Below are 13,930 nucleotides of genomic sequence, written 5' to 3'. Positions count from 1 at the left end.
CTTTGAATGAATAATATACATTGCACTCCCTTTTTATTCTACTTTTTAACGACATCCTCTTTCAACGTTTTTTAAGGACAAAGTAATTACATGCATATCTTTTTAAAATATTTCACTGATTCTGATGCACTTATTCTGTAATACTTCCCCTGATTACCTCCACCACAAAAGGTGGATGGAGGTCATGGTTTCACCCTTGTCTGTTTGTGAACAAAATATCTCAAAACGTTGTGGACGGATTCAGACTAAATTTGGCAGAAATGCAGCATATGTCACAAGGACGAAATGATGAGATTTTGGTGAAGATCCGGATTCGGATCCGGCTACTAGAATTTGTTTAGGTGATTCTTCACCATTTGAGATAGGGCCAAAAACGATACATAGCAGGATATCTCAAAAAGTTGTGGACGGATTTGAACGAAACTTGGTGGACCGGTTGGGTGTCTGACAAGGAAGAATCGATTCAATTTTGGTGAAGAATGTTTCTACATTATATTATAAATTCTGTATTGATTTTCTGGTCTACTCTGAGATCCAAAACGTAAACTGTTCACCAGGCGGAGGTATATGCTCTCTACTGAGTGCCGTTCTAGTTGTGAATAATAACATAGGGAAAGTTCACAGGGGGGCAATCACATACTGGAAGAAACTCGCCTTAGACCCTACCTAGTTAACACAGCAGCACCACCCGTGTGGCGACACGTCAACGATCTTAAGCTCACAGTTTTCCCAACTTAAATACATTGAGATGTCTCCTACGTGGCCACGGTGCATGCCAATATGATACAATCCTACCTTTACTATGGTAATTAATCGTCTACCCCCACAAACGTAACAATATATTGTTATGGAACCCAACGTCGGTCTATGGTTCCCCTTTGAGGGGGGATTAATCCCCTCTTCTATAACTGACCGACGTGGTCCCTGGTGCTGTACCGCGACCTCCGGAAAGGCCGGTGCACAGCCCCGTTCGTACCGCGGACAGATGTTAATTGATTGCTGAGCGGTGTTTAGCAACCGCAGCACGAACCGCTAACAAAGACTAACCCGATTCTGAACGTTGGCCAAATCGTGCCACAGGTATTCAATTTGGAAAAGACAAAGACGACGGATGTGAAGAAGAAGACAAGAGGTAGGAAATACGAATATGATTTATTACTATTTACAACCAAAAGAAACCAAGGAGAAGGAAGGATAATAAAATAAAGGCAGAAAGAGGGACGGACCAGAAGGACACAGTGAAACTCTAGTTTACCTATTCAGTCTTAATTAATACGCCAGGACAAGACACACAAAACAGACTACGAGCAAACTCACACGAATGGGGAAATTGCAGGCAGGAATGGAAGGACTGGAAGGAGAGGAACGCTCCGCTCGAACCGGAGCACGGTCGGCCCGGGAGTCAGCAGCCGCCGCCCTTCCTCGATCGGCACGTCCAGCAGCCGCCATCAACGCCCTAGCTGCGGTCGTGCAGGCTGCCGTGATACGAGCACCCTGGCGGAGTCAAAGCTGTGTGGCTCCAAGCTGGTGGTGGTGGATTTCAAAGCTGCGGTGGTTCAAAGCTGCTTCTCTGGCTCACCTCAGGACGCGTCTCCCGTCTCTCTCTGAAGCTCGTCTGGACTCATCTGCCGTGGAGAGCGTCCCGCTGCGGGTTATATAGGCCCCACCCTTCAACCTTGTTGAACCTCCCCGATCGTTCTTTCTCCGCCCGCTCAAGCCAAACCCCTTTGGCTGGGTTGGTTGAGCGGGGCCGACTCACTCCTCCCCTCTATTACGAGGTGGAGACACGCCTTTCTTCTCCGAGCCGGAGCACATGGCAATGGCGGCGAATGCAGTTGGCAATCGAGGCTTTGGGAATGGGGCTTTGGGAATGAAAGGGGATCTATTCTATTTGAATTGGGTGCAATGGAGAATGTCAACTAGTGGGAACAGAGCCTTAACCTACATAGAATAAGGAAATAAACTACCAACAAGCAGGAAATCTATGATTGGCTAACGCGATTGTATATGACCTAACTAAGGGACGCCCTTTTGACCTTTATACACAACTGGAGGAAGGAGGGTGATATTTTACCATTTACTACACAATAAAAAAACACAATTCTCATATCCACAACAATATTATGGATACATTTGGAACAATAAAATTATGGTGGAAGGAGGTAGTGAAGAAGAAGTGTGTACCACAACTCTTTTACATATATTTTATTATCATTGCCAATGCCACACACAACTGTCATTCAAATACATCATCATACAAATGGTTGGCACGGTCGTCCAGTTGGCGAAGTGAGAACAAGCAACGTTAGTCTTTCATTCACCGGTCATTACAAGACTATTGCAGTTGTTCAACAGTTTTACCACATCCTTCTCAAGCACCGCAAAATCTTGCTCACTCAGAGCCTGGTCCTTCAGCGCTGTCGCCGCATCGTGCCAGCACAACACGTCAAAGTGCTCTCGACTGCCCACAGGCAGGTGACCCGCCAACTCGCACAGTGCCACATTGAAAGCCCCGAGATTTTTGGTCTCAGGGCTGGATTTCCTTGGCCAAATGAAAGCGCGCACCATAGATACCATGCACCTGCCTGTTGTGGCCCTTTCTGTCGCATGTTCACCTGTATTACTACTGTTGCTACTTCGATGACATTTTATTTTTCTTTCTATTTGTGACTTCCTGGTCTCAAATCTTTCATGACTGCTTTCAATCGTTTTACAATGTTGCCAGTCTTTAGTAATGTCTGTTGAACCTCCTTGCCCATCCCTCTCCCCTTTACTACAAGTTCCTCCTCGAGTCCCAAAATGGAACCTATTTTTCTCCTCTTTCTCAAGGTCCTCTTTCTTAAGGTCCTCTTTCTCAAGGTCCTCTTTCTCAAGGTCCTCTTTCTCAAGGTCCTCTTTCTCAGGCTCCTCTTTCTCAGGCTCCTCTTTCTCAGGCTCCTCTCCCCGCGTGAACATCACGTTGTGGGCAATCTCACGTTGTGCCATCAGCTGCACTAGTTGACACACAATGTAGGTGAGTTTTTCGAGTGCCCAAGACTCTTCAGGATCCACCAACACCACAAAGCTTGGTATTGGCGTCGCTGGCGGAAGTGCCAAGCGGAGTGGGTTTGCCGCCCGAAGACCGGGGATCACGGATAGCTTCGTCCACTCCACAGGAAGCCTATGCTCAAGGTAGTAGGCATGCAGGTGTAGGTGGTTGACAGAAGCAAAGGCACGCAAGCTGTTGAAGCCAACACGGAAGCCTGGGTGTGCGCTGAGCAGCAACGTGCGAAGAGCCAGACGCACAGCCCGCACGGACAGAGCCTGGGGGAGGAGCAGACCGGGCTGAGGCAGGAGCAACACGTGACCAAACTCCAACGGGCTTACATTGATTACCACGTAGTCTCCATCACCACCCTCCTCGTTTTCGGTCTCGCCGTGCAACCGCAACTCGAAAAGCACCTCCCGGCAAGGAATCCGCCCGAAATGGAAGGCTTCCTGGTCGAAAGGTTGCTGAACCGAAGCAAAGCGCTGCGGGGGTCTTCGTTCGCTGGACCTCTCCGGGTTCAGCTGCGCCACAAATGGGAAACGCACATCGTGCGGGGGACTCAGCACGCGGCTCAAAGGAGAGCTGCGCAACTGGTATCGGAATAAGCCCGCGTCGAGGCGGGACTGCCACGCAGTTCGCAACACCTCGTCAAAGGGCGACAGACTACCGGAAGGCCAGGACACCCCATTCGTAATGAGGTCTGAGTGGAAGATCTCGAAAGGAAGAGCTTCGCACCATCGCACCCTCTCGTGGTACGTCATCATACCTTTTAGAGACAAATTCTCAATTAGGTTAGGTGTCTTGTTACAATAAATCGACTCTCAAATAAAATCACAAATAACACATTATACCCAATCTTCTGTTTATTGCTAAAACAGGATAATATTCTTTTATTTCCCCCCCAAAAAAGTACATTGTACATGCCGTGTGATTGTGCAGCCGTCTACACCGCCACATATATCACCACACAAAAGCGGTTATTAAAATTAGATTATTATTGGTTTTATAGCATGAAAAAATTATAATCTCCAGTCATGTCTTTATAATATGTAAAATGTATTTGAAACGTTTCTGCTTTTCCACACGAATTTAACTTTATCAGAACAAGTGACGTGTTGAGGACTTACCACGCACGTTACAGTAATAATAATATTTGAGTTGTATATGAGAGTTTTGTAAGCTCGGCGAACACATCCTTTTGTTTTTCGCTGTTTTCCCTAAATGTTATTTGCATTTCCCATAAAGTTTGAGTTAAGGGGTGTTCGTCATTGTTGAGGAATAATAAATGAAATAATAAAGATTAACTAACTATTATTGTGTATTTAGCGGCAGTGTATAGTTGATGTAATCGGCGAAGCGGTTTGCTGTTCTCTCTGCCGGACTTGCTTAAAAATATATATTCGAGGGAATTTGATATAAATATTTTCACTTCTATGTACAGTAATCGTGTGTGATTTGAAATTTCCACTCAACTCCAAAAGGAAGGGCGGCTGCTGGTTCTGGCGACATCCATTGCCACGTACATATTATTCAAGAGTCGAATGTAGTATGTACTGGCTGTCACGAATACGAACCATGGAAGACTGCTTTGTTATCGTAGGTTTCTTCTTTTTGATTCTTGTCTTCCAAGCGCCCTGTCTGTTTGATATACTTGTCCGCCTGTATGCTTACGTCAGCGTTTTTGTCCCAGCAGTGTCTTGTCCTTCCAGAGACTGTTCAATCCAACCCTCCCCTGCAGGGCTTCAAACAGGCAGTGTACCTCTGGCTCATATCATTTATACCTGACATCTTTTCTACTCTACCTATCTCAACCCTTTTACTTGCAGATTACTGTTTCTCTCTCTCGCTTCTATTTTCCTGTTTCTTAATTCCTATGTGCATTTGTGCCCCCACTGCATTACCTTTTTGCTCGAGTACTCGCTTTTCCATGAGCTGAGTTGTAATAACGAAAAAAATCGGCAGCAAAAACACAAGACTAAATTTCTCTATAACTATAAGTGGTGGGATGACTACCTTGTGTTAATTGTGAAGGCAGAACAACAACAACAACAAGCATTTTAAAGGCCATTTTCCCTGCTAGAGCGGGGGTTAGCCTTGCGGTCCCCATGACAATCTTCTCCATTTTGCCCTATTTTCTGCATCTCTCCTTGTTAACCCCCTTGCCCGCATTTCTTCTTCCACCATCTTTAGCCAAGTCTTTCTCGGTCTTCCCCGTCCTCTACTTCCTTCTATATTCATTTCCATCACTCTTCTCAACCAGTCACTTTCATCCTTCCTCAACACATGACCAAACCATCTCAACCTGTTCCTCTTCACAGCATCAATCACAGGCTCTATTCCCATCATCTTTCGCAATTCATCATTTGTCTTCCTCTCTCTCAACGATACTCCGCACATCCGTCGAACCATTCGCATTTCCAGCCTTTCCAACCTTCGTTGCTGCTCTACGTTCATGACCCATGTCTTGCTCCCATAAATCATAACACTTCTCACACGTGCAGCATACACCTTTCCCTTCAGCTTCAACGACACTCCCCTCATCATCAGCATGCCACTCAGTTCCCGAAACTTCTTCCATGCACATCTCACTCCAGCAACCGTTGCCGAGTCTGATCCACCTTCTCCATTCAGCATGTCTCCGAGGTAGCAAAATGTTTTCACACCTTCCAGCTTCATGCCGTCTCCAAGATCCAACTCAACATTTCCTCCATCTGCAGCTCCCTCTGTGCACACCTTACATTTGAATGTACCTGCTACACTGGTTAATGACCCTCTCAGACCACTACATTTTTGATGAACCCACTCCGCGCACATTGTACATTGAATGGAGTTCACTCCGACACCCTTCCTACACACAGCACAGGGCCACTTCCCAGTTCTTTACACCTCCCCACATGCTTTACCACTTGCCATCACCTTCGTCTTTCCGATATTCACCTTCAGACCTTTTGTCTCCATACATTCCTTCCACGTGTTCATCTTTTCCTTCAGTCCATCCATACTTTCCGCAATCAACACCAGATCATCTGCATACAACAACTCCCATGGTAAACCCTCCTTTACGTTCTGAGCCAGCACCTCCATCACAGCTACAAATAGTAGTGGACTTAGTACCGACCCCTGATGCACTCCCACCTTCACCTCAAACTCACCACTGTTCCCGTCCTTCGTCCTTACAGCTGTGCGCGCTCTTTTGTACATTGCCATCACTACTCTGATCAACCATTCCTCCACTCCTAACTTCCTCAATGCCCATGTCGATACTTTGCGTGGAACCCTATTGAATGCTTTCTCCAGATCAACAAACCCAAGAAACAACTTCTTCCTCTTCTCCATGTACTTCTCCTGCAACTGCCTCACAATGAAAAGTGCGTCTGTCGTTCCTCTTCCTGGCATAAATCCAAACTGCATTTCGTCGATCTTCACTTTCTTCCTTATCCTCCTCTCCAACACCCTTTCCAATACCTTCATTCCATGCTCCAATAACTTTATCGCTCAGTACGAGCCACACTACAGAGGGTCACCTTTCCCCTTGTATAGAGGGACGAGGGTACTCAGTTCCCAAATCCACTGGAATGCGGCCTTCTTTCACCACCAGATTACAGATCTCTGTCATTCTCTTCACACCCCAACTTCCTGCTGCCTTCAACATATCTCCCGCAACTCCCGTCGGCCCTCCCGCTTTTCCACCCTTCATTGCTTTTATCGCTTCCTCAACTTCCTTCTCGGTTATCTTCTCTGCCGGTCCTAAAACTGGGGTACTCTCTATGTTGCCATCCCATTCATTCTCTGTATTCAACAGCATTTCCATATATCTTTTCTATCTTCCTTTAATTCCATCTGGGTCGACAACGATTTGTCCCACTTCATCCTTCAAGCATCTCACCCTCATCACATCACACCTCTCTTTCGCCATCTGCTTTGCAATCCTGAATACTGCTTTCTGACCCTCTTCTGAATCCAAGCGTTCTCCGAACATTTTCCGACATGCCTTCTGCACCTTTGCTACCTCTTTCTTTTCAGCCTTCCTGGCTGCCTTATAACTTTCATGCTATGCTGTTTCTCCTCCCGTACCCTTCGCCTTCTGCCACTCCTTGAACTTCTTCCTCTTCTCGTCAATCCTCTTTCCAACTTCATCATCCCACCACCATGTTTCCGAGTACCTCGGTGGTCCTTTTGTCCATCCACATACGTCACCAACGGCTCCCAACAGACTAGCTTTCATTGACATCCACCCACTTTCAATCTCAACCACATCATCCTCGACCCTACTCAGCCTCTCTTTTAATGCCTCCCTTACCGTCACCTCCTTCAACCTCCACACCTTCATTCTTGGTTGGTACTTCACCCGCAGAGCTCTCCTCGCACCTTTCACCCTTATGTCGCAGACAACCAAGTGGTGCTGTGAAACAGCCTCCTCCCCCGGGATCACCTTTGTGTCCCGGAGGTGCCCCCTATCTCGCCTACGCACCATCAGGTAGTCAACGGTTGTCGTCGACCCACCTGACGTGTATGTAACAAGCTTATTATCCTCTTTCTGGAACTGAGTATTACAAATCAACAAATCAGCTCCATCAGCAAACTCCAAAATCCTTTCACCTTCTCCATTTCTCACACCATATCTGTAACCCCCATGAACTCCGTCAAAACCATCCATACTCCTTCCCACATTTAGGTCTCCTCCTACCACAACAACTTCCTCATCTTTCACGTTTTCCATCAGCTTCTCTATCGCACACCAGAACTTGTCCTCTTCATCGCTCCGACCAACCTGCGGAGCATATCCCGAGATGATGTTCACCAAGAGCTTTCGAATCATCATTTTCACCATCATCAACCTATCACTCACTCTAGTCACACTCATCACACTGTCTACAAACTCCTCAGAAAACAGGACACCAACACCATTCACGCCCTCCAGGCACCCTTGCCACATAAACTTGTATTTCTGTCACTGCCTACCCTTCACCATTCTCACACCACTTCCCTTCCATCTCGTCTCTTGCACACAACATATGTCCACTCTTCTTCTGACCAATACTTCCACCACTTCTCCTGATCTCCCTGTCATTGTCCCTACATTCCATGTCCCAAACCTCAGAAACCGATCTCCACTTCGGGCTGTACCCTGCCCATATGTAGTTGTAATTGTCATGGTTCTCTTTTTGAGGCAATGTTTTTTATGGCCGGATGCCCTTCCTGACGCCAAACCTCTTAGTCGTCTCTTACGACACGCAGGGATACGGTGTACCTATTCTAATCCAGGGTATACACTGGGAAACGTTCAAAACATGGAAATTCTGGGGGGGGGGGGGGGGGGGGGTGGCGTCAGCATCACGGCTGCGGTTTAAACATATTTAAATAATATTTAAACAAGACCATGAAAAACAATCTGGGAAAAGTCTCTAAGTGAGAACGTGGATTTGAGAAAGCAGGAGCAAAGGTGGAAGAATACGAGATATAGGGGGCGGGGCACAAGTCGAGACGAGGAGGAGAGCGAACAAGCACGTGTCCGGGAGGAGAGAAAGAATTAATATAGAATTTTTTTTGTTTGTTTATTTGTTTGTTCTGTTTTCAAAACGCTGGACAAAAGGTAAGATGGTCGTGAGAGGTAGGGGGGAGAAAAGAAAATCAAAGAAACAAGCAAATACTATGAAGGAAAGAACCCATATTCACAAAACACTGACGGGGGGGGGGGGGGGGGGGGAGCCCGGAGACACCAGGCCGCGCCCGCGGCGCGAACAAAAAAACCGACTAATTAAACACAAATTTGCAACAACTACAAAACCAAATAAAACACACAATAACACATACACAACAAAATACCCAGCGGAAATTTGACAAAGAGACGAACGGGAAAACACTCAAACTTTGATGCCGTGGAGAGATTGAAGAGTATATACCTCGTCGTCGTGAAGGCAGAACAATGGATGGAATCAACACAATGCCAATTGAAGTATGCCACCGTGAAAAGCAAGGGTTAATTTTCTGTTGTGCTCTTTTCCTCAGATGAAGGGTTAACGCCCGAAACTTCAGTGTGTATACTTTGATCCACATTCTGTTTATTCCATCCATGTCAAATTGAATCGACACCAATCTAGCATTAGCACTCTCAAATTGATTACCCCTTGCACACAAAGTGGAAAGTGGGATTAAGCAATCGTCTCATTGTCTGTCTGTGTCTACCTGTCCAAAATTGTTAAACGTCAGTTTATGATTGAGGAATAACTTGATTTCTGAATGTTATATATTTACCTCTGCCACTGAAGGTGGGCAGTAGTTATGTTTTCACCGCTCTCTGTCTGTGCACAGGATATCTAAAAAAAAGTTGTGGATGGATTCGGACAGAATTTGGTGGAGAGGTTGATTTGATTTTGGTGAAGATCCGGATCCAGATGCTAGAATATATATATATATATATATATTTTAACCATTGACAGGGCCAGAAATGTTATATAGCGCAATGTCTCAATTAGTTATGGTCGGATTTGGACGGACTTTGGTGGAGAGTTTTGGTCTGTGACAAGGACAAAATGATTTGATTTTGATGAAGATCCGAATCTGGATCCAGATTTGACAAGTTTTTAATTTTTACGTGATTTTTTCACCATTGAGACATGACCAAAAAAAAAAAATAGGTAAAAAAAATAGACATATATAGCATGATATGTCAAAAAGTTGTGGACGAATTCTGACAAAACTAGGTGGACAAGTTGGTTAGGTGATGAGAACAAGCCGATTCAATTTTGGTTCAGGTCTCCGGAACCAGATCGGGCCTATCAGTGGGATACAAAAGATAAACTGTTCAGCCTGTTAGAGGTACGCGCTCTACCGAGTGCAGTTCTAGTTTAAACATGTATCTGAAGAGGAACCTGTAGTTTATCATTACTTTGGCTCTGAATTTGTCCCGATCACACATGCGCAGAGAGGAGTGAGATAATATTTTACTCTGTCTGCATGTCTGACAGTCAAACAAAATTGAAAATCACTCTAAACAGGAAAGTTACTGTTTTAAGGACATCAAAAAGGACACAAATTATATACTTGAACACTGCATTGGGGTAAGGTGTTCTATGAACGCTCGATTGATCTTTGTGATCAAGATTGGTCATTGTCTGAATGCAAATTATGGTGATTAAAGTAATTATTTAAAGTATGATCTGAGCTTCGAACAGAAAATGCTCTTCAAAATGTTTACATTTATTTATTTATTTTAATAGATAAATATGCCTATCTGCAAAGACACACACACACCACACCACACCACACCACACCACACACACACACGTATATGTATATGCAAAGCTAAAGTATCGAGATGGAACTTTATTCTTGTTAAATCCTGCAGATGTAGTGCCGAGCCCTGAAGGCCTTACTGCGGTCATCTGCACAATGGACTTCTCAAAGTTTCTCAATGATGATTTTGATGTCAAGGATTGGGTGAATGGAGCTTTCAAAGCGGTTCAACATGAATCTCCAGCCAAGGTGGATCAACATGCTTCAACACTTGTCATGAAACTTCAGTTGTTCATGCAGGAGGTCAATAATTCTATTGAAGGTGAGTTTCTTGATATTCTTGCATAACTGAAAATTAATTAAACATGTCATTTTAATTGTCTGCTGATGCAAACAGCATCACAGACCCGTTCATTTTTGTTCTCCCAGATTTTTTTAAACGCTTATTTCCCCCCAGATTTCTCATAATTTCATTCACAATCCATCATTGCTTCAGATATCAAATCCTTCCTCTTCTCCAATGGCTTGATCTCTGATCATCCATTTTGATTCAGACCAGGTCATTCTACTCTGGACCTGATGCTTCTGCTGTCTCAACAATGGATGGAGGTCCTCGATGCCAAACAGGAAATCAGAGCTGTCTCCTTTGACATATCACGTGCCTTCGATACGGTCTGGCACCCAGCTCTGCTCACCAAACTCTACTCTTATGGTATCCATGGAAATCTCCACTCATGCCTTGCGGACTTCCTCTCTGGTCATAGTCAATGTGTGGCCCTGAATGAATTTTTCTCATCTCCCCTTCCTGTTCAGGCTGGAGTTCCCCAAGGCAGTGTTCTGGGACCTGTGCTTTTTCTGGTCTTCATCAATGATCTCTTCGGCTCTTTGGAAAATCCTCTCTATCTCTTTGCTCCATACCTTTATCCCTCAGATCGACAGTCTGCAGCCTTCTCCCTCTCTGCAGACCTTGACAAAATCACAGACTGGTCAAACAAATGGAACATCTCTTTCAATCCTGACAAATCTCACACTCTCACTACGTCTCTCCGAAAAGACCGACTGGACAACCCTCCCATCTACTTTCTTAACAATCCTCTCCAAGAAGTTCTGTCACTCAAGCTTTTGGGTCTCACTATCTGCCATGTTCTTTCCTGGAAAAACCACATTTCCAAGCTGGCCTCCAAAGCCAGGCGCCGACTGGGCATCGTCTGTCGTGTGAAGTCCTTCCTTGGCACACCTGAGCTCCTCACCACATACAAGGCTTTCCACAGCTCAATGGAATACTGCTCTCCCCTTTGGGCTGGTGCTCCTTCCTCACACCTAGCTCGGCTTCATGCTGTTGAAACCAAAGCTTTCAGAATCATTGGAATCTCCAGCGATGAAACCAACTCTGAGGGCCTTTCGCTCACTCACTGCAGGCAGGTTGGTGGCCTTTCTGGCTTCTACCGACTCCTCTCCGGCCTTGCTCCCCCAGCTCTGCCTGTGCTCTGTCCCCCAAATATTCCTACAGGTTGCACAAGATCTGCCAGCAGCCCTCTTCTGATGAAACTGCCAAAATCGAGACTCTCTGCTCACCTTCACTCTTTCATTCCTCGTTACTCCCGCTTCTGTAACAAACTCCCTCACTCTCTTCAATCCCACTCCTCCCTCCAGGTCTTGAAAACAGCTGTTCATCACCATCTCTTATCTTCCCCCATCCAAAACCTTGATCTTTTCTACCCCCATTAATTTCACCCCAGATTCACTTTTTTAAAATACTGATTTCTTTCCTTGAAGTCCTAACTGTGTCCATGTGTTTTATACCTCTCCCACCTCTCCCACCTCCCCCCTCCCCCTTCCCCTCCCCATTCCCCCCAAGCCCTCTCCCTCCCACAGATCTCCCGATGTCTCTGTTCTCTACTGTTGTACTTGTGTGCTTCCCTCTCTCTCCCCACCCTCTCCTTCGCCATCTTGTCCTCCCGCTCCCTTTATTGTATGTTTTTAATGTGTTTTTTTTTCTTGTGATTAATGTTAGCGCTTACACGAGCCTCGATCTTGTATACCAAAAAAAACAAGAAAAAAAAACAAAAACACCTCGACAGAACTCTAAAAATGTAAACACATATCAAATCGACCTTAAGAATATGCAATCCCTTAGGGGACAGGTCCAAAAGCCACAATAGTCTATTTATTTATTTAAAAAGTTTTTTTTTTTGGTCGAAAAATGTCTGACTTTGATTGTTCTTGGGATTTGTTTTAGTGGTGTCAGCGACTATCAATGAAAAGAAATTCAATCGGCACAAAGTTTGGCCCATTAAGCCTGCACGATGGTTGTCAACCAATAATAGGTTTTTTTGTATACAGAGTTGAGGCTCATGGTGGAGCTCAAACACTATATGGACTAGGACCCAACAGCACAGAATGGAACAGTAGAGAGTGGTGGGGGTGGGGGAGAGGAGGGTGGGGAGAGGGACACGAACAGCGGAGTTGAAGGATAAAATGGGGGGGGGGGGGGGAGGGGAGGGACAGGATGGGTACGGAGGGAAACTCCCATGTACCTCCCCTCTGCTCTCTCTCTCTCCATATTCACTCTCTCCCCCCTCCCCTCTCTGTCTGCTCTCCCCTCTCTACCCTCTCTCTTCCCCACTCCCCTCCCTCCCACCCCCCCCCCCCCCCACCCACCATCCCTGTCTTTCTGCTCTCCTTTCTCACACCCCACCCCCCTCTCTCTATTTAGAAAACTTAAAGAAAACTTACTTAAAGAAAAAAGAAAACTTGCTTAAAGAAAACTTAATTAAATGATTACCCACTCTTCGCGAAGGACAACGTGGGGATCTTTAATGTCCAACTAATGTCAGTAGACGGGATGCCTTGTTTAATGTCGATCCGAGGGATGGCACACACATTGATGAATCACCCAGTCTATGAAACACAGTTTATAGTCGGGTCTGGGATAAAACCCAGGCTAGACAGCTTAGAGGTGAGTGTGCGTACCTCAAGGCTATTCTGTCAGCCCAGGTCGTTTCTCAATAAAAAAAAAATAATAAAAAAACACCTTTAGAGGCCATTTTTTCCCCGCAAGCGGGGGTTGGCCTTTTTCGGGAACTGTGGTTGTTGTTGTTTTTCGGTCCCCTTTTTGAAGCAATGTTTTACGGCCGGATGCCCTTCCTGACGCCAACCCTTTTTGCCGCCTTTAACGACAAGCAGGGAATTACCAGTGAACTGGTACTCAAATTAGCCGACCTCGGAAGGATGACAGGCTGAGTCAACCCCCCTGGCGTTAATTCAGCGATTGACCGGGATTCGAACCCAGGATCCTAGGATCCTAAGCCAGCACCCTAGCCGCTAGCCCAACACCAGGGACTCCTCGGCCTCGAAGAGGTCGTTTCTCAATGCACTGTTAATAAACAAACTGGGAGAGTGCTCTGTCAGGGTGTGGGTACATGCCAGTAATGGTAAGGGTACAGGGTTCGTACAGGTCATGGAAATGCTAGAAAGTAATGGAATTTAACAAAATGCTTTTTCAGTCCTGGAAAGGCATGGAATTTCACTGACGGTCATGGGAAAGTAATGGAGTTTCAAACACCCCAAAAGGGTATGAACCCTGGGGTATATGAAATGGAGTCAGGCAAGGGTCATGGAAACGTCATGGAATTTCAGACACCCAAAAGGGTATGAACCCTCGGG

General features: G+C 45.7%; 2 protein-coding genes across 2 annotated transcripts in view; one reads left to right on the top strand and one right to left on the bottom strand.

Moving 5' to 3' along the window:
- Positions 1-2,190: 2,190 nt before the first annotated feature.
- Positions 2,191-3,799, bottom strand: GDPGP1 (GDP-D-glucose phosphorylase 1). Its single transcript, XM_068102032.2, has one exon. It carries the CDS (start codon positions 3,790-3,792, stop codon positions 2,314-2,316), a length of 1,479 nt encoding a protein of 492 aa, XP_067958133.2. The 5' UTR covers positions 3,793-3,799; the 3' UTR covers positions 2,191-2,313.
- A 553-nt stretch (positions 3,800-4,352) lies between these two features.
- Positions 4,353-13,930, top strand: part of COG7 (component of oligomeric golgi complex 7) — a 92,477-nt gene continuing 82,899 nt past the window's right edge. The window contains exons 1-2 of the mRNA XM_068109726.2: positions 4,353-4,624; positions 10,377-10,586. Coding sequence (XP_067965827.2) covers positions 10,421-10,586 — 166 coding nt within the window. The 5' untranslated portion in view covers positions 4,353-4,624; positions 10,377-10,420. The remainder of the gene's footprint in view (positions 4,625-10,376; positions 10,587-13,930) is intronic.

This window comes from Myxine glutinosa, chromosome 3 (genome assembly GCF_964187855.1).
Source record: "Myxine glutinosa chromosome 3, kmMyxGlut1.1, whole genome shotgun sequence".
Taxonomy (NCBI): Eukaryota; Metazoa; Chordata; class Myxini; order Myxiniformes; family Myxinidae; genus Myxine; species Myxine glutinosa.
The sequence above is the reverse complement of the archived record's forward strand: the minus strand, read 5'-3'. Positions and strand labels throughout refer to the sequence as shown.